General features: G+C 41.0%; 1 protein-coding gene across 4 annotated transcripts in view; it reads left to right on the top strand.

Annotated features, from left to right (window-relative positions):
* The window catches only part of LOC135196912 (CBY1-interacting BAR domain-containing protein 1-like), a 206,939-nt gene that overhangs the window by 95,929 nt on the left and 84,844 nt on the right, over positions 1–26,166 (top strand). For 2 of the 4 annotated variants that reach the window (XM_064223732.1, XM_064223731.1), the window contains exon 5: positions 21,914–22,048. The exons of the other annotated variants lie outside the window; for them this stretch is intronic. In XM_064223732.1, the coding sequence (XP_064079802.1) occupies positions 21,914–22,048 (135 nt within the window). The remainder of the gene's footprint in view (positions 1–21,913; positions 22,049–26,166) is intronic. 4 annotated transcript variants of the gene reach the window in all.

Raw genomic sequence — 26,166 nt, 5'->3', positions numbered from 1 at the left:
TTGGTTCCAACATCTCCCCTATTTCGGCCACCAAACCACTCAGTTCATCCATACTTCTGTCAAACTCCTGCAAAGACTTATCCATCCTATCAACCACCTCCTCACTATTCAGTTTCCTTCTCACTGAAGTCTTACTTGTCCCTGTCAACTCAACCCACATACACCACAAGTATCATTCATTCCCCCCAAAGTCATCCGTAGCACACGTTTTATCAACCGTTTGCACCCTACCACCAACCCCTTTACCATGCCGTTCACGCTTTTCCCTTCCACTTCCTCTCTCCACACTCTTCTGTTTTCTTCCATACTCAACCAACACCAACTGTCGATCTCCCAGACCAATTTGTTCACCAACAGTCGGCTCATACTTATTCACCTCAACCACTCACTCATCGCATTCTCCCGAACATAGTGTGGTACTTCCCCCCTCCACTTACATTACGGAGCTGGTTATGGTGTGCCCTAACCTCATCCAGTCCCCCACCTACTCGCAATTTCCCCAAAACATAACTCAATCCACTTGGTCCCACTTCCAAAATCTCAAAAGGCCCTTCAAATTTCTCCCTTACTTTATTCACATTCATTCTTCCCATCTCAACCACCTCTTTCAACACCTTATCCCAATCTTAAAAACTCTCAAACCTTTCACTCACTTTCTTCCACAAATCCCGATCACCTTCTGACAGACCCAACCGCGGTCTGACAATCCTTTCAAAATTCAACACATATTTACAAGGAGACATACCTATACTCTTCTGCAGTGTGGCGTTATATACCCAAACTGCACGTCCTACATACATATCCCAATCCTTGTCGCTCTTACTCATCATTCGCAAAATCTCAGTCATCGTCCTAACAGTCCTTTCAGCCAACCCATTCGCACTGGGCATATACGGAGTAGAATACACATGCACAATACCCCATTCCTTCAACATTTCTTCAAATTCCCATCCCACAAACTCAGGTCCATTATCACTCAACATTTTTGCCGGCTTACACACACACATTGGCAACATCACTTGACCCACCATTCGCGCAACAGTTTCACTCTTATCTTTGATGGGAACCACATAAGCAAATTTACTCATGTGATCCACCATCACAATCATCCCCACGTGTCCTCTCGCAGTCCTGGGCAAAGAAACACAATCAATCACAAGCATTTCAAACGGCTCTTTCATCTGCAATCGCAACACAGGTGGACTTGCATGCACACTCTGATACTTTCCCCTCTGACAGTCTTCACACGTGACAGCCACATCCACACAAATCTTACTCAACCCAGGAGCATACAATCTCTCTCTCATGCATTCCACAACTTATTTTTTCCCATATGCCCAAACCGATCATGCACCAAACAAACACATACTCACAGCTGACTCAACAGAAAACACTGGCACATACACTTCCTTGTCATACACCCCTTCCTGATGCAAAAAGTACACTATGTTTTTGCACACCACAAAACGTTTAGCAACCCTCTTATATACATCCAACTCACATGGCCAGTCTTCCACACGCACTCCTCCCAAAACACATTGTCGCAACACACTTATCTCCAGGCACTTATTTTGCATTTCCTCAATCTCTTCCTCACTCAACAGATCATTCTCACTCCTAGCAATATCAATCATACCCACAAAGTTTGCTACAAACACATTACCATCTTGAATCCTAGCTACTTGCCTGCCCCCCTTTCTAAGAATTCCATTTCCTACATCTACGTCTATATCGTGGGATCCTCAAAAAATCTATTCCCTATTAAAAAACAAGATGGCATATCATTTTCTCCTATGACTATAAAGTTATGCATTACTTCAAGATCCCCAACCATAACCTTTAACCGTACCTCTTCCCATACTAAAACAAACATCCCTTGTCCCAACCCATGTATTCTCACACTTGTAGACTGCCTTTTCACTTCCCAATCACATCTCTCAAGTTCACTCACCACTGACCCACTCACCAAGGAAACTTGTGCCCTTGTGTCAACCAAACTACAATACTCACTATCATTTACTTGGACAAACGTCACCATTTTCCCTCGAGTCCCATGCATACACACATTCACTACCACGTCCACCTGGTTATCCACATCACAATCCTCCTCATCACATTCATCCTCAGCTAACTCCCCATTTCCACAATTCTGACTCAGATCCCCTTCACAGTCCTTTTTGTAACCAACCAATTACAACCACGTTCCCCGCACTGAATCATCAAAACCCCACGTTCATTACCTGTACTCACCTTCCTCGATATTCAACCGGTCTGTCCCATCCAAAATACAACAACACTTTTATTCCAAACAACTCAGCTACTGCTGACAACAATTCATGCAACACTTCTCTTGCCCACCTTGTTCCTCCGCACATGCCACTTCCTTCTGCACATCACTCATCAACTTCTCTCGCAACTCATTCACACTACCGGGTACCTCTTCAACCAGACCCTTACCTTCCAAGTTTTTCAATGCTGAAAACAAACATTCACACATTCTGTCATTCCCAAAAAAAAAATTCAAACCTCTCTTTTACAACCAACCCCTCAGGTACCATATTCGGATCCCAGTCACTTTTCACAACACTGTCCTTACCATGCATCCTAGACATCGTATCAGCAATCACATTTTTACTCCCCGGCACATATTCTAAGCCAAAATCAAACTCACTCAAATCCTCAATTGTCCTCGCAATCCTAGCATTCACACTTTCCTTCTTGATCATATAAACTAACGGCCGATGATCTGTCCTTATGACAAATTTTAGCCCATACAAAAAACACTTTCAACGCTTTCACACAAAACCTTATTGCCGCAAGCTCCTTCTCAACCACCGAATACTTAAGCTCTGCTTATTAAAAGCTTTACTCACATACGCAATCACTCTCAATTGTCCCTCCCCATTCACCTCTTGCATCTGCACCAAGCATCCTCCCATACTAAACTTACTAGCATCAGTATACAACTCAAGCTTACTGGCATCCTCACTGTAGTCCGGAAAAGCCAAGGTGACGTCCCTAGCAGCCTCCTCTTTCAATCTCTCAAATGCTCCCACCATTCGCTCATCCACCCATCCCCAGCTTAGTACAATTTTTCTTCCCGGTCCATTCAGTCAACGGCTTCCCTATACCCGAAACAATCCCTAACGAACTTCCTCCCGAACTCAATCAAACCCAAAAAACCCTTTAACTCCCGCACGGGTCCGGGGACGTGGAAACTCCTTTACTTTTTCCACAAACTTTTCACTCTTCCTTACACCACTCGCACTCACCTTATGACCAAGAAATTCCACTTCCCCAGCCAACCACGTACACTTCTCCAACTTCACTTTCAACTCAACTCCTCTTCCAACCGTTCTAACACCTTCTCAAGCAGTTCCACATTCTCCTCAACAGTTTCACTTGCAATCAAAACATCATCTATAAACACAGTCACCATTCCTTCTATCAAAACCAGCCAAAACTACATTCATTGCCCTCTGGAAGGCAGCAGGCGCATTAGCCAATCCAAAACTTAACCTCTTGAATTGATAGTGGCAGCTACCACTCGAAAAAGCCGTAACATGCCATGCTTCCTTCCTCAAGAGGCATCTGGTAATAGCCCCTTACCAAATCCAATTTTGTGAACACTCTATCCCATGCATCTTATACACACAATCAGACACCACATTCATCGGGAATCGCTCCTTCACAGTCACTTCATTCACCTTCCTGTAATCAACACACATCCTCAAACTCCATCTGTCTTGCTACTGGGACTATGGGACTATTCCAAGCACTCTCGCTCCTCTCGATCACTCCCACTCTCTCAAGTTCCTCACACTGTTCCTCAATCTCTCGGGCAATAGGCGCAGAAAAGTGTCGGGACGCTGATATATGGGGGTATCGTCATTCAAAACTATCTTGAACTCTGGGAGCTTAGATCCCCTGAAATCCTCATCACCCCGACTCAACGCACCCCGCCTATCCCACAACATCTGCATCAACCGCTCCCTCTCGTCATCACCAACATTTTCATCCACCCCAATTCTTTCTCTCAACCATCATACACCTTCCACTCATCACTTTCTTTCATGCTACCTGTCATCACCCGCTGCACCCTAACATATCTTTCGTTGTCCACATCCACCAACGTATACAACAACCCCACACAATCACCTTCACGTATACCCCGCACTCGCTTTTTCCTAACACTCGGCAATGAGGGCCACAAAAACCGAGGATCTCCATATCCAAAATCCCGTCGTACACATGCACACTCGCTCTACCACTTGTTCGCATCCACACCCTCAACCACATATGCACACTTGTCACCTTTGACAATCCCAAGACTATCGGGCCACGCAACTTTCACACTAACAAACTTCTCCAACTTCTCGCGGCACTTTTACAACTCTCTTTCGCAACCAACGGCACTCCCTTCCATATTTTACTGCTACTCCTCCATCCCCAATCCAAGTTACAACTCTCCATGTACATTCCCTTCCTATGCAACTCAATCATATTCCTGCTCGGATGGACCACCATCCCACACTTCTTCAAGAACCTGTATCCTAACAACATATCATACTTATCACTCATTCCCTCGATCACATAAAAGTCACCTTCATCCATCACTACCCCTTCGATTTCTACATTTTCACGCAACATTCCCACCACAGGCATACCCAAATTTCCTATTCCTCGTACCTCCCCTTTACATTTCCTAATTTCACACTCACTCCGCAACTTGTCACATCCATTCTTAAAAAGAACACCGACACTGCACCCAGTATCAATCAAAGCAACCAAACACAACCCTTTGCACCTCACTTTTACACTCATACATTCATGAGCTCCTTCCTCCAAACCCTTTTTCATGCAACAATCCTTCACGCACATGCATCACTCTTACTGACTGCACACCGAGAGGGACCCCACCCAACTGAATCCCCTTTGGATACCTAGTTTCCCGAACTACCCAACCTGACTCATCCTCTTTCGCCTACACACACTCGCCACATGACCTTCCATTCCACATTCAACTTATTTTGCCCGCTGTTCCTTACACATCCTAGCAAAATGCCCATTCTTCCCGCAATTACCGGCAAACCTCAGTCACACGAGTACCTCGACATCCACTTGCTATATGCCTACTTGCCCACACCTGTAACACTTAACATCCCTATCTTTCTTACACTCGCTCACCAAATGCCCTGTTTGCCCACACCCGAAGCAAGCTCCCAACGCCCACCGACATTCATTCTTCCTGTGCCCTAGCTTTCCACATCTGTAACATTGCTGCTCTCGTTCACGACTAACCGACCTAATCTTCCAACGCTTGCACTCCGATCTCTCTTATGGGCTAACCATACTTACGTTACTGGCTCTAACGCTCCTATCAACCACTCGCTCTGCCATTCGCCTTGGCCCTTCCAAAACTGCCTCCCTATAGCTCTTAAACTCTGGTATAACATCAGCCACTTCAGTCCTAATACTAACACTTCTACTCTCTTTCATACACCTATCCAACTCATAATCCTCTACTATTTTCCAAAATGTCGTTCCACGACAACCTTTCATTCGTCCATCGCATTTTCTCCTTACGTTTCAGATTTACAAACTCATACACACTCTCAGGCACAGTCGCCAACAACTTCTCACTAACTCTTTACACTCATTTATCCCTTCGTCCCCAAAACTTTTTCCTGGCCAATGTTTCCAACCTGCACACATACATCGACAACGACTCACCAACATTCATTCTTACCTCATCAAAACCATGTTTTCTCCTATATCTAACACTACTCCTTATCCTCTTCGCCTGTTTCCACAATCCTGGCTTTCACACTCTCATACGGCACATTCCCTACACTCGTCATTACCCCATACATGTTCAACAAAAATCCCGTCAAAAAGCCACCCAACTCTCTTGCCCAGACTCTCTTATTATCCCATACTTTGCCTCACAATACCTCTCATATTCCTTAAAAAAAAATCCCTATGTCCCCTACTACCATATTCCTCGTATTGTGCACATCTAGGTATCTCTCTATATATACAGCCTTTCGTACTTCCCGCTCACTCTCACTTTCGCTACCACCATTCTGATCCCTCTTAACCTCGTCCGAATACAGTGAATCAACTTCCATACTAACATCCATGCTCCTCATTACGCTCTTCTTACCCTTCTTTCTACCCACCTGTTTCCACTCACCGCTATCCAAATCACTCTCAGCCCTTTCCCCAATGTATTCAGTCCTAGTCTCATCCTGTCCGTCATCCTTCCTAACCTTCTTTCCCTTAATCGTCTTCTTTTCCTGTCATCCCCGTTCTTATTCTGTCCTCAGGTTTATCCTTATCCTATCTCTTCCCTTTCTTTCCCTTTACCTACCACAAACAAGTCACCTTCGTCACTCGTAGTTTCATCACCTCGCTCTTCCACTGTCTTTACCACTTCTGGCCTATCACAAGACCCAGTAGGCCTACCCCCTACAGCTCCCTCTCCCATGAACCCCTTCATCATCTCCTGCACTGCATTCATCATCCCTAAGAATTTTTCATCCATTTTCTCAACCATTCTCTCTTCTGCTCCTTTCACTTCTTTCATTTCCACTTTGCACTCCTTAGCATTCCTCTCATTTCCTCTAACTCGCTCTTCAGCTCCTCACACTCTACCCTCAACCTCTCATTATCCACTTCCAATTGTCCTCTTACTTCCCTCTCCAACCTCAACTCCTCCTTCAGCCTCTCCACCTCACTCAATCCTTCCATCCCAAACTTCCTCACCAATCAAACACTAGCCTAGACCAATTGTCCTGCAGCTGCCACACCAGCAGTCCCTGTTCGGGCGCCAAAAAATAATGTGGCGGGATCACAAAAACAAGTAACCTCCCCACATAAACTTAACCTGTCTGGCTATCAAACCCACCCTCAATCACACTTTCCACTTAACACTAAAAAACACAGCAGGACAATTGCCCCAATACCTACATACCGAACAAAAAAACACAAACAGGTACTCACCGCTGGCTTCTGATACCTAGGACTAGGCTGTGCTGTCGTCCACTGGATATAGGCTATAGGGTAGCCAACACACAACCACCGCCGACAACCAAACACAAATCAACCACCCGGGACCCACAACCCCACAAAAACTCAATAACCCAACGACTAAATGCAGATGAACACCAACCGCCTGAAAAAACACGACAACCACACGACTTACAGCAGTACAACAACCCGCCAAAACCAACCCTGCCCCAACCACCACTAACAGACACCGAAAATGCACCACCAACCTTCTTAACCTCACCACAACCAGACAGACACACGCACAACAACTTCACAACCCCAAAATCTATCAAATAACACCCAAACAACGACACACCAAAGGAAAACTGCTGCCAAAACCAACACTGACTTGACCAGACGCCTCACTGTTTACAACTCTCGTAACAGACTTCCATTGACTACCTACAGAGCGCCACAACAGACATGCTTCCGACCGCCATCTAACCACTCCATTCATTCTTCCACCAATCTCTCTCTCTCTCTCTCTCTCTCTCCACACAACCTTTGTAGATGTTGTCAAATATAAACTAAAATTACTCCTCCATAGGGTGAGCGAGTCAGTAGTACTGACCTTTTCTTTATTTTATTTATTCTCTGGTATGTGTTAGTGCATTTACCTTAGAAATAATGGATTAAAGGATATTTCGCTGGGCGACACGAACCAATCGCCCAGAAATAGATTTTTCCTTACGTCAAAATCCCTTTTTTATTTATACAGATATTGATAAAATATGATTATTATAATTGGTTTTTCAGTATACGTATATGTATAGTGATGGAATATGATTAATATAACTATGGTTTTTCAGTATATATAGTGCACTACATGTTTACCCAAAGTTTAATTAGTAATATATGATAGTTTAAACTCTAGTAGCTTAAACATGTTTAGGACTGTTTAAGTATTTCATGAGCTTTTATAAATCATACCTCTGGGAGAATAGTCCAGTATGTGAGAATGTCACCTGGGCTTCTGTGGGCACCAAAAGATGAGGACTGTGAGATGGGAGGCTGGAGATGAACATGGATTTATGGAAGATATAACATAGGAAAGACATGGGTGGCAGAATTTCACAGAGGCCCTTTGTATCGCAGTGGTATTGGGAGTGATGACAATGTGATGATAATTACATTTACGGCACTAAACTGAAGCAGCTAATAGCTAGAACTGAAATACTCGTAGAAGCAGGACTGCTGAAAATATCTTTCATGTAGAGTTTTGAAAGCCATTGTTCATGAAACATCTAGTAATAAAGTTTTCAATAATCCCTTCAGTTCACAATAACTAATCTTGCTGTCAGCAGTTTCTTGTGGACATTCCTTTTTTTTTTTTTTTAAGAACACCATTACCAGGCCAGTATGTATCTAGAACACACAACACCCTTAGTAGTTGTTACAATACTCCCAGTGTGTCTATCAAGCAAGTAATGCATGTTCTTGTAGCTCCCAAATTTCTCATTCTTATGATATGGTTTTCCTGTTTTCTTAGGTACTCAAACTCAGGAGGTCACATACATATACAGGCAGTCCCCGGGTTACGACGGGGGTTCCGTTCTTGAGACACGTCGTAAGCCGGAACATCGTAAAAAATCCTAAGAAAACCTTTTTAATGCTTTGGGTGCATTGAAAACTATGTAAACTGCATTGTTATTGCATTTTTCATAAAAAAACCCTTCAATTATTGATTATTTTGCATTTTTGGTGTCATATTTCTCCTGGGAGATGAGTGTTGTAGGCGTTGTAACCCTGGAACATGCGTCGTAACCCTAGAAATAATGTCTAATGAATATAATTGAGAAGCACCTTAGCCTCGAAAAGTCGTAACCCGAACCCATCGTAACCCGGGAACTGCCTGTACACTGAAACTATACCTTGTTCATGCGCGGAAAAAACCTTCGGTCTTAACAATAAGATAATCTTCTAGCGCCAGCTGGAAACCAGTTAAAAAACAATAAAAGATTATAAAGCAAGGAATCTGTGGCATCTGGCAACTCATGCATATATGAGGTGGAAGCTGGTCACCGACCAGGGCTTGGAACCTCGTGACGAGGCAGTCTTTCATTAACCAACTTGGAGAGTTGACTTTCACTTTGCCCTCCTTTTCCCAAGCCAGTTTTCTACCTGAGCCCATGGTTTGTTTCATATTTATCCAGCTCAGAAGTCCCTTAGCCGTCAAAGTTTTTAGATGGCCTTCCAGGATTCCCTTGTTCATGTTCCTTTCAGTAGATGTGCTCATGCCTTTTCCTCTGCTTCATCATCAGCTGTGTTATGTGGTCCATTTCCCAAGGGGGTATTGCTATGGAGGAGTTATGGAGTTCCATTTGACAATGTCTCTGTGAGAGAGAGAGAGAGAGAGAGAGTAATTGCCCTATGGATTGTTAATGACTGGATTGGCTGTTGGTGAGTTCTGGGCTGTCTGCTGGTGCTGTTGATTGTTAACCAGCTGTTGATTGTTAGAGTTCTGTGTTTTTTGGTAGTTTTCAGTCAGTCTTTGGTGAGAGCTGGTAACAGACAGTAGTGCTGGAACATTTTGGAGAAGGCAGTGATATTCAGCCGAGTTGTGTGTTTTTGTTGTTATTTGGTGTTGTTAAGTTGTGTTTTTGCTTAGAGTTGTTGTGCCTGTGCTGTTGTGAATGTTTGTGTTGTTTGTGCAGTGGTCTTTTGTTGTGTTGTTGTGTTTTGTTGTTAAGTGTGAGTTGTGGTTGTGTTCCTTGGTTGCTGTCGTGGTCCTTGGTTGTTGTGTTGTTATTGGGTTGTGGTTCTTGGTTGTTGTTGTTGGTATTTCTGTGACCTCGACTGGCGGACAGCACAGGATAGCCCAGAGCATCTGGAGTGGTTGGGTAAGTACATGCGTTTTGAGAGTTTTTTGTATTTTGTGTTTTGTGTTTTTTGTTTTGTGTAGCTATAGGTCAATTGCCCTGCGTGTATTTTGTTGTGTAAAGAAAAAAGTGTGACTTGGGTGGGTTGGGCAGCTGCAGTGATTAGGTTAATGTGGGGAGGGTTTTGCCACTTGTTTTTTCTAGCTTGTGATCCCGCCACATTATTTTTTGGCGCCCGAACAGGGACTGTTGGTGCGGTAGCTGCAGGGCAATTGGGGTATTGAGTTGTGTGATTGGTGGAGAAAGTGAGGATGGAAGGGTTTAAGGAGATAGAGAGGCTGAAGGAGGAGTTATGGTTGGCGAGGGAAGCTAAGGGAAGATTGGAAGTGGAGAATGAGAGGTTGAGGGTAGAGTGTGAGGAGCTGAAGTGCGAGTTAGAGGTAATGAGAGCAATACTAAGGAGTGCAAAAGTCGAAATGAAAGAAGAGGTGAAAGGAGCGGAAGAGAGAATGGTTGAGAAAATGGACGAAAAATTCGGGGTAATGATGAGTGCAGTGCAAGAGATGATGCAGGAAATGATGAAGGGATTCATGGGAGAGGGAGATGAAGAAGGTAGGCCTACTGGGTCTTGTGACAGGCCAGGAGTGGTAAAGAAAGTGAAAGAGCGAGTGGATGAGAGTACAAGTGACGAAGGTGATTTGGTTGTGATAGGTAAGGGAAAGAAGGGGAAGACACAGGATAAGGATAAACCTGAGGACAAGAATAAGAAGGGGGCAGAGGAAAAGAAGAAGACTAAGGGAAAGAAGGTTAGTAAGGGTGACAGACAGGATGAGACTAGGCTGGAAGACATTGGGGAAAGGGCTGAGAGTGATTTAGATAGCGGTGAGTGGAAACAGGTAGGTAGCAAGAAGGGTAAGAAGAGTGTAGTCAGGAGTATGGACGTGAGTATGGAATTGGATTCACTGTATTCGGAAGAGGGAAAGAGGGGTCAGAATGGAAGTAGCGAAAGTGAGAGCGAGAGTGAGCAGGAAGTACGAGAGGCTGTGTATATGAGAGAGGTACCCCGATGTGCACAATACGAGGAATGTGGTAGTAGGGACATAGGGGACTTTTTTAAGGAATATGAGAGGTACGTATTGTGAGGCAAAGTATGGGGATAACAAGAGAGTCTGGGCAAGAGAGTTAGGTAGCTTTTTGACGGGATTTTTGTTGAGTATGTATGGGGTAATGATGAGTGTAGGGAATGTGCCGTATGAGAGTGTGAAAGCCAGGATTGTAGAACAGGCAAAGAGGATAAAGAGTAGCGTTAGATATAGGAGAAAGCAAGATTTTGAAGAGGCAAGAATGAATGTTGGTGAGTCGTTGTCGATGTATGTGTGCAGGTTAGAAACATTAGCCAGGAAAAAGTTTGGGGACGAAGGAATAAATGAGTGTAAGGAGTTAGTTCGAAAGTTATTGGCGACTGTACCAGAGAGCGTGTACGAGTTTAAATCTAAAACATAAGGAGAAAATGCAATGGACGAATGAAAGGTTGACCTGGAATGACATTTTGGAAATAGTAGAAGATTACCAGTTAGATAGGTGTATGAAAGAGAGTAGAAGTGTTAGTGTTAGGACTGAAGTGGCTGAGGTTGTACCATAGTTTAAAAGCTATAGGGAGGCAGTTTTGGAAGGGCCGAGGCGAATGGTACAGCGAGTGGTAGATAGGAGCATTAGGGCAAGTAACGTGAGTGTAGTTAGCCCAAAAAGAGATAGGAGTGCGAGTGTTGGAAGAGTAGGGTCAGTTAGTCGTGAGCGAAGAGATCAGTTTTGTAGATGTGGTAACCCAGGACACAGGAAGAATGAATGTCAGTGGGCGTTAGGAGCGTGCTTCGGGTGTGGCCAAATCGGGCATTTAGTGAGCGAGTGTAAGAAAGATAGGGATATTAAATGTTATAGGTGTGGACAGGCAGGGCATATAGCTAGTGGATGTCGGGGTACCCGTATGAACATAGTTTGCGGCAACTGCGGGAAGAACGGGCACTATGCTTAGGATGTGTAAAGAACAGCATGCGAAATGTGTTGAATGTGGAATGGAAGGTCATGTGGCAAGTGTGTGTAGGCAAAAGAGGATGAGTCAGGCTGGGAATTCGGGAAACTAGGTGTTAAGGGGATTCAATTGGGTGGGTCCTCTAGTATGAGACAGTATGTTCGGGAGAATGCGATGAGTGAGTGGTTGAGGGTGAATAAATGTGAGCCGAGTGTCAGTGAGCAAATGGGTCTTGAAGATCAGCAGTTGGTGTTTGTTGAGTATGGAAGAAAGCGGAAGAAGGTAAGGAAAGGGAATGAAAGGGAGAAACGTGAGCTGTGTGATTGAGGGGTTAGTGTCAGGGTAAAAATGGTGGATAAGGTGTGTAATACAGATGACTTTGAGGGGAGGAATGATACATATAGCGTGTTTGGGTTTGAATTGTCAGGGTTTAGTGAAGTTTCATCAGGAAGGGAATCAGGTGGTAAGGATGTAGTTGGCAGTATGAATGAGTCTCTTCAGGAGTTTGGCAGGAGTGTAAATGAGGTAAGTGATTTGGTGGCAGAGTTACGAGAGATATTCAGACAAGAGTCGGAAGGGGTAGATGAGATAGTGAATGGGATTTGGGAGGATGGTAGTGAGGGAGATGGTAATGGTAGTCTGACTGGAAGTGGTCTGGGAGAAGTTGGTGGCGGTGTAACTGAGAGTGTGTATGAGGGCCCTCAAACAAGATCCAGTGGACCTGCGTCCGAGCATCCGTGGGTGTTGCGGAAGGCTATTTAGTGTGGGTGTTGTGAGTGAAAGGAGACATTGTCAAATGTAACAGGGGAGGAAATATGGAGGAGTTATGGAGTTCCATTTGACAACGTCTGTGTGTGAGAGAGAGAGAGAGAGAGAGAGAGAGAGAGAGAGAGAGAGAGAGAGAGAGAGAGAGAAATTGCTGTATGGATCGTTAACGACTGGATTGGCTGTTGGTGAGTTCTGGGCTGTCTGCTGGTGTTGTTGATTGTTAGAGTTCTGTGTTTTTAGCTAGTTTTCAGTCAGTCTTTGGTGAGAGCTGGTAACAGACAGTAGTGCTGGAACATTTTGGAGAAGGCAGTGATATTCAGCCGAGTTGTGTGTTTTTGTTGTTATTTGGTGTTGTTAAGTTAGTGTTTTTGCTTAGAGTTGTTGTGCCTGTGCTGTTGTGAATTTTTGTGTTGTTTGTGCAGTGGTCTTTTGTTGTGTTGTTGTGTTTTGTTGTTGTGTGAGTTGTGGTTGTGTTCCTTGGTTGTCGTCGGGGTCCTTGGTTTTTGTGTTGTAGTCCTTGGTAGTTGGGTTATGGGTTGTGGTTCTTGGTTGTTGTTGTTGGTATTTCTGTGACCTTGACCAGTGGACAGCACAGGATAGCCCGGAGTATCTGGAGTGGTTGGGTAAGTACATGCGTTTTGAGAGATTTTTGTGTTTTTTGTTTTGTGTAGCTATAGGTCAATTGTCCTGCGTGTATTTTGTTGTGTAAAGAAGAAATTGTGACTGGGGTGGGTTGGGCAGCTGGAGTGATTAGGTTAATGTGGGGAAGGTTTTGCCACTTGTTTTTTTCTAGCTTGTGATCCCGCCACATTGCCCCTTCAGGGAGAGAGGGGCCAGCTACATTTTGCTCTTTAGTATTTTACATTTGTTATATTGAAGATAGTTTGAAAACATTTGTATTATGACATTAATGTTTTTTGTATCTTTGATTTTATCTAGTTGCACATTTTCTGTGAACTTGGTAATGTTTTAGTCTTTTAGAATTTGTGTTATTAGCATAGCCCAGCTGGTTTGAGCTTTTTATTTTTTTTTTTGGGTGGGGGGGGTGGGGGGGGGGACATACTCTTCAAATTTCCAGATGTTCTTCTGCTTCTTGATTCTGCAAGAAGATTTTACCATTCTTCAAGAGTTTGGGATTGGGTTGGGTTCGATTCCTAGCTTAACCTACCTTTTTTCCAAGTAACCAGATCAGTCATGTACCTCATATCCTGGTGCTCTTACCTCCAAAATAGTCAGGATTCATCTTGGCTCTGTGATACGTTGCTCAGGAATGCCGCCATGGTGGTTCCTTTGTCAAAGGGGCGGGGTTCTCCTATCATCGTAGGACGTCTCCTCTGATAAGTAGCTTACTGATTTTATGTCATCATAAGGGATCACCTCATAGGATGTCTCCTTTGTTGAAGATGCATGTTTCCAGGGCAGCTCATGGACTTCTCCTTAGCCTACAATGCAATTACTTTGACAATGCAAAAGTTGACAGTAGGATATTTAGAACATGTCTGTGCTGAGTATTTTGTCATAGGACATCCCCATGGGGTATCCTATTACCTCTTCTGTTTGCTTGGAAAGACCTATGTTAGACCTCTTCTCTGCAACAGAAGCTAGAGGTCTTCTATTCATGGTCCCAGTATTGTTCATTGGAGATGACTCCTTTCTGCCACCAGCTCCACTAATAACATTTGAGATGCACCATTGGGCGATCGACATCGCTATGGAGCTCGTGGCCAGATACATTCCAGGCAGGAGTGTGTTGGCTGACAAGCTAAGTCATCGGAGTAAAGTCCTACGTACAGAGTGGTCTCTGCATTAGGATGTAGCTGACAGGCCATTTCATCTTTGTGGAAGACCCTTATTAGACCTCTTTGACAATCACTTCAACAGGAAGCTGGAGGTTTACTTCTCTGTGGTCCAGGATCCTGTCCCTCTGGCAGAGGACACTACAGCATCCTTGGGACAATCTCGAGGTGTATGCCTTCCTTCTCTTCTGCCTGATCTGACAGGTCCTGAACAGAGTACATAATGAGTTCCAGGAATCTTAGGATGACCTTTGGTGCCTCTGTGGCCTCAGGCAGAGTGGTTCCCAGACCTTTTGTATCTTCTGTCAGCAGTTCCCAGAGAAATTCCCCCATGGAACAACCTCTCCTTTGCCAGCCTCATGTGGAAAGGTTCCACCAGTCGGTAGGATTTCTATCACTTCATGGCTGGAGACTCTCAAGTATCTCCTGAGACTGAGAGGCTTTTCTCTCAAAGCATCAGGCCAGATGAAAAGCTAACTCAGGAGGTCTTCGTCAGCAGTTTATCAGAGCAAGTGGGCCGTCTACTGTAGTTGGGGTCGTCAACGGGGTTTCTTTCTGCTCGGAATTATAGTCAGCGGATAGTGGATTTCTAATTTTTCTCAGAAATGAGAAAGCTCTTTCTGTCTCTGCTTTCAGGGGCTACAGGGCCACCATGGGGGTTGGTCCTGGGCCTGAAGGGTGTGGACATCTCTTCATCCCAGGGGAATCTCGATGTTGTTCAAGAGTTTCAAACAATCCCGTTCACCAAGAGAACTCAAGCCTCCGATTTGGGATCTTATTCTGGTCCTGAGTAGTCTCACTCAAGCTCCTTGGCTTCCTCGAAGAGGGCTGGAGAGCTTCATGGCCTAAGTTATAATGCTAAACACACCAGATGCTGGAGGTCTGTGGCCTTTGAATTTGTCCCGGAATTCGTAGCTAAGACTCAAAATACGTCGGTTCATGATGGTAGATTTGCCTCGTTTTCAAGTCCCTCCCTTAATGAGTTTGTGGACAGCGATCCGCATGAGTTTTTGGTTTTTCCTGTCAGGCCTCTGCACTGCTATCTAAAAAGGACTTCTAAGGCCTAGGTGTCGTACACTTTTTATTATCACCGGCTGGTCCAGAATGCTAGTTTCCAAGAATTCCATTTCATTCTGACTGCATGAGGTGATTAAAGCAGGCATATGTACTCCTCACCTTATAGTTCTGTCAAAGAGTCTCTGCAGGCCAGAGCAGATGACATCAGAGGAATGAGTTCCTCTCAGGCATGTAAGAAGAACTTGTCTGTTCATAGGATTTTGAATGCTGGTTCCTGGCTTCGGCAGACCACGCTCACTTCCTTTTCCCTTTTCCTGAAGGACGTTGCCCATAGGTCCTTGGACACTTTTTTTCTGTGGCTCCAGTGGTGGTTGCCCAACAAGTTGTGTAGCTCATCCAGTGCTCCTAGCGGGACAGTTTGTATCTTACCTAAGATGATTGTGTGGAAGAGATAATGAGTGAGATGGCTGGTCTCATTTCTCTTTTTTTTCTTTTCCTCTTCCCACGGGTGGGTTGATGGATGGATGGATGTATGAGATTTAGGTCTAAGACCCGGGACTAGGACCCAAAGGGTCATTCAGCCCCATCATGAGGTATGATTATGAGCAATGGTTGTGTGTGTATTATTTATGGGAGTACAAACTTAATGAAAACTGAAGATAAAGAAAAAATATATATATTATATACATACATATATATATATATATATATATATATATATATATATATATATATATATATATATATATATACATATACATATATATATATATATATATATATATATATATATATATATATATATATATATATATATATATATATATTATATATTAGTAAAAATGTGGATGATACAAGTTTTTAAAATATTAAATTTATATAAATATGCTAAAAATCTATTATATCTTATTAAATAGGTCAATTTCTTTTAAAACTTTAATACAGCTTCTACATCTGTATCATTATCCAAAATCTTTGCTATGAGGCTGCCAGCAAGCCCATGCTTACGCCACACAGCAGCATACTGTTGACACTGCACCAAAATGTGTTCAGTTGACAAGGGGCTGTTACAGTGAGCACATTCTGGAGCCTCAGAGCCTTCTAACAAAAATTTATGAGTCAGGTGAGTGCCCAATTCTCAACCTGCATAAAACCATCTCACTTCTCCAGTTTTTATGGAATGCTGATGACCAGAAGGATACACTGGGTCAGATACTTCTATACTTAGTATTACATGCAAGAGATGACCATCGGGTCTGCCACTTCTGCCAAATAGAAAATTTAATCTTTTTATATAAATCTATGTGGGGAACATTGGTTAAATTAATAGAAATATTAGTGCTGGCAAACTTAGCTTCTGCGTCTGCATGTTCGTTCCCTTTTATTCCAACATGAGCAGGTACCCAGCAGAAGCATACAGGTTTGTGGCAAGATTGAATACGGTACCGCCACTTCAGCCTTTTGCACTAAAGGATGGAATGGGTTGTATTTACAAATACTATCAATTACACTTTGAGAGTGTATAAATAACCAATTTCTTGGTGTTAGAGTTAAACACTTCTCTCAAAGCGTGGACTACAACAGTCAACTCTGCCAAAAATGAAGAAGCTGAGTCAGGCAACCGACCTAAGTTGGAGTTTTCTTTGGTTATGACTGCACAGCCAACCCCAACTCTGGATTTTGATCCATCAGTAAATACCTTGTAATCTTTTGCATGCTGCCGATCATGCTCTAAAAATTTGGATTTTATTTCCTGTGGGGTAGATTTCTTATTATGTATGTCTGTAAAGCATCGTTTTACAGTAGGTACAAGCCATGGTGGGTGTTCTGGATACTGAACTGGCCAGATTTTTTCGTTAAGAATGTAATTGTTATCCAGGTGTTCTTTAAAGCATACTTGAAATGGTTTAGAGTTAGCTTTGTATCTGATAGACAGCGTCTGATTTAGCAATTTATTCAATGGATTATTGGGTGAGCTTTTGACCTTTAATGCATATTAAAGTCACATTTTCTCCCTGTGGAGATCGAGGGGCAGGTGATGAGTATCAACATGAATACTCTCAATGGGAGAAGTCCAAAATGCCCCACAGCAGATTCTCAGGCCCATGTTATGCACTACATCCAATTCACAAAGCTTTGTCTTACTTGCAGAAGAATATATTTGGCAGCCATAGTCCACCCTTGAGAGACACAATGTATCATATAAGCAGAATAGTGATTTCTTATCTGGAGATGACCTTTGAAATGTCTAATGACTTTCTTGCTTTTTGTTTGAGATAATCAATATGACTTGACCAAGTCAACTTTTTCTAAAAAATTAGACCTAAAAACTTAACCTAGTCTTTATACAATAAAATTTCCCCATTTAAAAGCAGGTTTGGCACTACTTCCTCACGTCTACTTTTTGTACAGCGCATTATCACAGTTTTAGCGGATGAAAATTTAAAACCAGTTTTTTATGTCCACCTGCATATTGCATCTATATTCTTTTGTATGTCCCTTCATGCGGAAAGGGCATCATATGATGTTATATAAAAAATTAGATCATCAACAAATAATGACCCATTTACGCGAGGTGAAAGGACATCAAGGATCCCGTTTATTGCTATGGCAAAACATGACTCTTAAGACGCTGCCTTGTGGGACCCCTTCTACCTGACCGTAAGGGGATGATAGAGTGGCTCCCACACATACTTTTAAAAATCTATTAAATAAAAAAGAATTAAAAAACTTCATCATGTTCTCTTTTAATCCAGTTCCATGAAAAAGTTTCAGGACTCCATATTGCCAAGTGGGTATCATATGCCTTCTCCATATCAAAATACCTTGTAATGGTTTGGCACCCAGTAGCAAACCCTTGCTGAATTTGGTTGGAAAGCTTCAGGAGAGGATCTAGGGTACTCCAATTTTTCCAAAAACCAAATTGGTTAGGAGATAGGAGGTTTCTAGATTCCAAATACCACAACAAACGAGTATTGATCATCTTCTCCATCAGCTTGTATATGCAACTACGTAGTCAGAGCTATGGGACGATAACTAGTTGTTTGAAGAGGGTCTTTGTGGGGCTTTTGCACTGGTATAATAATTGATATTTTCCAGCTCCTTGGCAGGATCCCAATTTCCCATACCTCATTGATTATCTTTAAAAGGAAGAGCTTAGCACCTGATGAAAGTTGTCGGATCATGGCATACAAGATACCATCTTCACTGGGAGATTAATCTTGAGTGGATGACAAAGCATCCTGTAGTTCTCCAAGTGAAAAGTGAGCATTATATCCATCAGAGTTATCTGGGGAAAAATTTATGGCAACTTGATTGTGTTGTATTCTCCTAAACTCCTCAGAGTAGTTATTGGGACTGGACACTTTTGACAAGTGTTTTCCTAATGCTTCAGCTACTTCCTGTGGTTCTGAGATAATACTATTATTAATTTTCTGAGTTGGAGAAGGGGATGGTACAAATTTTCCGCTAAGTTTTTTATTTTCCTCCAAACAATCCATGTGGGTGTATTGGAGGTGATCCCATTTATATCGTACTATATCCAGGATTCTCGCTTGGCTTTACGATAATAGCGACGCTTCTTTGCCAAGGATCGCTGATAGATGATCTTAGATGTTTGAGAACCACTATTTTTGTATTTCCTATAATATTTCCTTGAAATCTTGCAAAGGATGTTGCAGGTCTTGTCCCACCAGGGAACTGCTGGTCGTCGGGGTTTATTTCCTGTTTTTGGTATTGATGTATTAGCGCTCGTTATTATTTTATCAGTGAAATAAGAATAAGCTTCAATATGAGATGGAAAGGAGTCAAATCCATAGTTGTGCCCTGTCTATATTTAACCCAGTCAGCTTCCTGTACTTTCCACTTTGGAGGTGAACTGGGTGGGATGTTCTCACAGTGTGTTAAATGTATTGGGTTGTGATCACTGCCATGCAAGTAGTTATAAACAAACCAATTATATTCTGTGGCTATACTGGATGAACAAATACTGAGATCAATGGCCAAAAAGGTGTTAGTATAGATGTTATGGCAGGTCACTAAACCATTATTGTATAAGATGACATAATTTGTTTTTAGGATGTTCTCCACAATTCCTCCATATGCATCTAAATTATTTCCTCCCGATAAAGGATTATGGGCATTGAAGTCACCCATAAGTACAAAGGGAGGGGGGACTGATTTATTAAATTTTGCAAGTCTGCATTAGAAAATCCTACTGCTCCAGGAAGGTAAATTGAGCAGATGGTAATACTTTTTTTAAGTAGAGCTGTAACTGCTATCACTTGTAGTGGCGAATTTAATTGAACTACTGAATGTTGTATAGACTTAAAAATTATTATTGCAGCACCCCCCTTGAGCTCTGTTACCAGGAGGCGGGGCTAAATTGTATGTGATTTATGCCTGGATTGTAAGTGGCATTACCAAGTTTGGTTTCTTGTAAGCAGATAATGCCAGGGTTATGGTCATGCATCAATGCTTTAAGTTCTTCTGCATGAGATCGTAGACCTAAGCAGTTCCACTGAAGGATGTCAAATGAGAAAGTCATTTATTTTTTGAGGTTGGAGCTCCATGTCTTTTCCTGCTTATGATTGGATGAAATTTTATTTGGTTCACTAGGTCTTGTTAATTTTTTACGTGATCCACCTCTAGAGATGTGGTCCGAGGGGATTGATTATCTAATTTTGAGTGGTTCTTGGATCTAACTGACATGTCGATTTGGACATAGTACTAAATTCTACATCCATCAAGTTAGCATCTTGCTATGTACTGGACAAAATTGACTCTGCTGGTGGACAACAGATAGAACTTATTGAGCTGGATGAAGTTTTTGCATCAGAACATGATGCAGATAATGCCAATTTTTTCAGAGGCTGTGAGGTTAACAATGGCTTTGATGGATCATCTAGATTTTCATACTTGTTTGCAGTCTCAACTACATATTTGTTTGGGGAGGTCTGTAGACTTCGCTTCTGGGTCATTCTATTTTTTATTCGTTGCTACTTAGGTATTGTCTTAGCAGGTATCCTATCTTTGGTAGCAGATGATATAGCAGGTATCCTATCTTTGGTAGTAGATGATGTAGACTCAGCTGAGTTTTGAGACTCGCTTATCTATTCTCTCACGGGCTCAGACCCCATTCTTTAGAACTCGATCTTAGGAAGGGTGGTCAGGTGGGCTGAACCTCCAGCTGTTCAGGGTACTTGTACCTCCCCTCCAAGTATAATTTTATCCTATTGAAAAGAGCGAAGGGTTGTTCCATGTATGAACAAATGACAAATTTTTAATCAATTTGTATTTTTCATAGCTAACAAACCTGAGGTCTTAACATTAACTGCCCACTTCTAGCTGCCCCTCTTATATACTGGGTTGGGAGAAAGACTGACGCGTCACTAGGTTCCAAGCCCAGTTGGTGACCAGCTTCCACCTTGTATACGCATGAGTTGCCAGATGCCACAGATTCCTTGCTTTACAATCTTTGATTGTTTTTTAACTGGTTTCCAGCTGGTGATAGAAGATTATCCTATTGTTAAGACCACAGGTTTGTTAGCTATGAAAAATAAGAATTGATTAAAAATTTGTTGTATTGCTATGAATTTTAAGAAGACGTTACTACCAAGACAGTTTATGTATCAGTAACTCAGAAAATTGCAAAGAAGAGGGGAGGTTACTTTCTCGACAATGTGTACTGTAACAGTAAAGTTGGAAAATATAAAACTGCAGATAAATACAGTGAAACATGTAGCTGTCTGTGTTTTATAAGATCACAAAAGATATCACAGTAAATATAGTTAGTAATTTTGTTAAAAGTGAAAGTAGAAAGACAAGAGTCAGCATCTCATGAAAATTATTATTATTTTCTAATACATTAGAAGGAAAATCGCATACTATGTATGTTATAGATAATATAAGAAAACATTGAAACAGAAATATGTAAAAAATAAAAAGTAATGAAGCAAACACAAAGAGCTACAGTAATAAGTATAGTGTCTCTTCAGCCATGTGAATTCATGCTACAAAATTCTCATGGTCGACACCCTTTTTTCTTAATTTCATATCTTTTAGAATGCTATCAGTCGAAGGAATACATTATATTTGTTGTATGTCATATAGTAGGCTGCAGTTGGGAACTAAATTTTTGTGGTCCTTTGTAGGGTACTATGCACCCATAAAATGTTCTGTATAGGTAGATGAAAGCTCTACTTTGACAATACTGATATGGATTTTATATAGCATCATGATGTACAAGTTTGCATACAAGGTGTAACATGGTACTAGCATAAAAAAATTTATCTAGGAAATTGTTCAAATGATCTTTTCATCACTCATAGTTGCCCTCTACATTTATGAATAAGTCTGTCTCCTAAAAATAATTCTCTATTTTTCATGTATGTACAGTAATTGCTCTACAAATGAAGTTTTATCTCATTTAGGTAATAGCAGAAACAAAGCTCCAGAAATCTACTCAAGAAGCAAGACGTGCTTGTCAAAATCTTGAAGAACAGATGGACCAGTTTGAACAAAGAAAAGTGTCGGATTTGAAGAAGACACTTAAAGAATTTGTGCAGGTACATTATATGAATGAAAGGACCATAAGATTGACAATAGATTGACAATATTTATACACAGATGTAAAGCCTTATGTCAGAGGGGAACTAAGCAGTATTGGTCCTGCCACTTGGATGAATGGTGGGCCATAGGGCCAAATGGAAATTGCCGGAGTGGAAAAGTGGGTAGTAGATGTCCTTCGGGTAGGGTATCTACTTCCATTCAACTTCCCTCCTCCTCTCTCTGATCATCCTCTCTTGCACTTGACGTACTCCCGAGGTTCTCTGAAGCACCTGGCTCTTCAGGAGGAAGTGTCAAAGATGGTGGACAAGGGCACAGTGGAGAAGGTAGATCATCCTTCCCTGAGTTCTACAGTAGATTCTTGGTTCCAAAGACCACGGGCGATTGGAGGTCAGTGATAGACCTTTCCGCGTTGAACCACTTCATATAGAAGACAAGGTTCAGGATGGAGACACCCCAGACTATCTTGGCAGCCATAAGGGAGAATGACTTCATGCTGTCAATAGACTTGAAGGACGCCTACTTCCAGATTCCAATCCACCCTTTGTCCAGGAAATTCCTCTGCTTCAGCCTTGGGGATCAGGTCTTCCAGTTCAAGGTCCTTTGCTTTGGCTTGACTACAGCTCCCCAGGTGTTCACAAAGGTCTTTACCCTAGTGTTGATGTGGGCTCATGCTCAGGGGTTTGCCTGTTGAAATATCTCAACGATTAGCTGGTCTTGGCAAATTCCAGAGAGAAACTGGTTTGGGACAGGGACCATCTTCCCAGAGAGAAACTGGTTTGGGACAGGGACCATCTTCTCCACTTTTAGCAGACCCTAGGCATCATGGTAAATCTAGAGAAGTCTAATCTACTTCCCAGCAAGAGGGAGTTTGGTCCTTGGCAGGAGATTCCCCTCAGCTCCAGGTCCCTCTGTCAGTAGAGGTAAGAAGAGACCTTCTGTGGTGGTTGATTATTATTATTATTTGTTTAAGCAGCCATTTCCGACTAAGTCCAATCGGCTGCTTAATGCAGATAAAATTTGTTAAAAATACCATATTAAATAGATATATTTTTAGTCATTTGGTTTAAAAAAATAAATAAATAGATAAAACATTACTGTACACATTTAAAACAAATTTGTATGAATAAAATTTTTAATATATATTTTAATAGATCTGTATCTAATAAAATTATTTATATGTGTTTTAATAGATCTGTATCTGTTACAAATTTTAAAAACTTGCCAATATTTGAGTCGCCATCTCCTAGAATGTCCTGCATTTTAGGAGATGATCCAAAGTATTTATGTCTAATATGTGAATACTTAGAGCATTCAATTAACCCTTAAACGCCGAGCCGCTATTTACCAAAGTGTCTCTCGTATGCCAGGGGTGTTTGGGAGTTAGCACTGAAGCGGAAAAAAAGTTTTTTTCAAAAAATCACACCACGCTTAGTTTTTAAGATTAAGAGTTCATTTTTGGCTCTTTTTTTTTTTTTTTTTTGCCATTGCCTGAAGTTTAGTATGCAACCATCAGAAATGAAAAAAATATCATTATCATATATAAATATTGGGATATATGACCGCAAAAAAAATGTCATATATAATTGTATACAAATCGCGCTGTGAGCAAAACGGTTACAGCAAATGAGTTAATTTTTTTTCGTTGTATTGTACACTAAATTGCGACAATTTTGGTATATAACAAATTGTAAAGCGATCAAAGCCACACAAAGAAAATATTATCACAAAATGATGCATGAATTCGTAACGCGCGGACGTAAAAAAAAAAGTGTTTTTTAAAAATTCACCATAAATTGAAATATTGTGCTAGAGACTTCCCTCCCGTTTGTTGCAAAATGAAGGTAATTGTTTGGATATTACTAGACTGTAAGTGTTTTAGCTTACAATTGCAGTTTTCGACCATTTCAGTCGAGTTAAAGTTGACCAAAGGTTGAATTTTTTCTATTTATCGTGATTTATATGAAAATATTTCAAAACTGATAAAAGCTACAACCATGAGTTATTATTTGTTGTATTTTACATGAAATTGTGGACATTTTCATATATAAAACTTTATGTAATGGCTAATATAAAATGGTGCAAACATTATGACAAACTGACGAAAGAATTTCTGAGATTTTCGGCAGTTACCATGCGCTGACGTAAGGGAAATGTGTTTTTCAAAAATTCACCATAAATCAAAAATTGTGATAGAGTTTTCCAATTTGTTGCAAAATGAAGTTAAATGATTGAATATTACTAGAATGTAAGGGTTTAGCTTACAATTGCGTTTTTCGACCATTTCGGTCGAGTCAGAGTTGACTGAAGGTTGAAATTTTGGCACTTATCGTGATTTATATGAAAATATTTCAAAACTGATAAAAGATACAACCATGGGTTGTTGTTTGTTGTATTTTATATGAAATTGTGCACATTTTCGTATATAAAACTTTATGTAAAGGCTAATATAAAATGGTGCAAACATTACGACAAACTGACGAAAGAATTTCCAAGATTTTCGGCAGTTACCGCGCGGACGTAAGGAAAAAGAGTTTTTTTTTCAAAAATTCACCATAAATCAAAATATTGTGCTAGAGACTTCCAATTTGTTGCAAAATGAGGTAAATGATTGAATATTACTAGAATGTAAGAGTTTTAGCTTACAATTGTGTTTTTCGACTATTTTGGTTGAGTCAAAGTTGACTGAAGGTTTAAATTTTGGCACTTATCTTGATTTATATGAAAATATTTCAAAACTGATATAAGCTATAACCATGAGTTATTTTTTGTTGTATTCTACATGAAATTGCAGACATTTTCATATATAAAATTTTATGTAACGGCTAATATAAAATGGTGCAAACATTACGACAAACTGACAAAAGAATTTCTGAGATTTTCGGCAGTTACCGCACGTACATAAGGAAAAAGTTTTTTTCAAAAAAAAAATTCAGCATAAATTGAAATATTGTGCTAGAAACTTCCAATTTGTTGCAAAATGAAGGTAAATGATTGAATATTACAAGAATGTAAGAGTTTTAGCTTACAATTGCGTTTTACAACCATTTCGGTTGAGTCAAAGTTGACCAAAGGTTGAAATTTTGGCACTTATTGTGATTTATAACTGATAAAAGCTACAACCAGGAGTTGTTTTTTGTTGTATTCTACATGAAATTGCACACATTTTCATATATAAAACTCTATGTAACGGCTAATATAAAATGGTGCAAAAATTATGACAAAGTACGAAAGAATTTCTGAGATGTATCGCTGATGCTTTTTAGTGTGAGAAGAAAGAAATTCATGCATGCGCGCCTTGGTAACGCTTGTAAACAAAACAACAGCTTGATCCGTGAACTCCCAGCATCCCTCCAGCGAGTGATTTAAAATTTTTCACAAACTAAGCCTATAACTATTTTTCTGCGAATATTTAATAAAACTTTTTGTCGTCGACGTATCGTACGTCAATTAAGCACCCGACAGACAATTTTAGTTGACATATAATATGTCCAGTTGGCGTTTAAGGTTAAAATCTGTTCCACGGTTATTCTAGTTTGACAGGTATCACATTCTGGAGGAGGCTTAGACATAAGAAAGCCATGGGTTAACCTTGTGTGCCCATTACACAGCCTGCACAAAGCAACCTCATGGTTTCTCTGCTTCTGTAAAGAATTCTTAAAAGGAATTGTTGTGGTCTTTATCCCTCTAAGTTGGTTATTTTCAAGTGATAACCATTGGTCTCCCCAGATTTTATCTAATATAAATTTTAAATAATTTTTAAGAGTCCTTATAATATGTTTTGTTCATTTTATTTCTATCATTTAATGCTGCTTCCTTTGCATTTTTATCAGCAATTTCATTGCCTTCAATTCCAACATGGCCTGGAGTCCAGCACAATGATTTATTTTCTTGTTGCTCTAATAGCAGGGTGATGATGATTAAAAGGATCTATTGCTTGAATAGCACTTTTTGAATCTATATATAGTGTAATGTTTGCTGGGAGTTTTAGGGATTTTATACAGAGCCAATGAAATTCCTGCTAATTCAGTGGAATATATGGAGCTATAAATAGGTATGTTCCATGATAATATTTTTTGTCTGTAATAACTGTGAACCCCACGGCAGCATCAGTTTT

Source organism: Macrobrachium nipponense, chromosome 18, assembly GCF_015104395.2.
Source record: "Macrobrachium nipponense isolate FS-2020 chromosome 18, ASM1510439v2, whole genome shotgun sequence".
NCBI lineage: Eukaryota > Metazoa > Arthropoda > Malacostraca > Decapoda > Palaemonidae > Macrobrachium > Macrobrachium nipponense.
The sequence above is the reverse complement of the archived record's forward strand: the minus strand, read 5'-3'. Positions and strand labels throughout refer to the sequence as shown.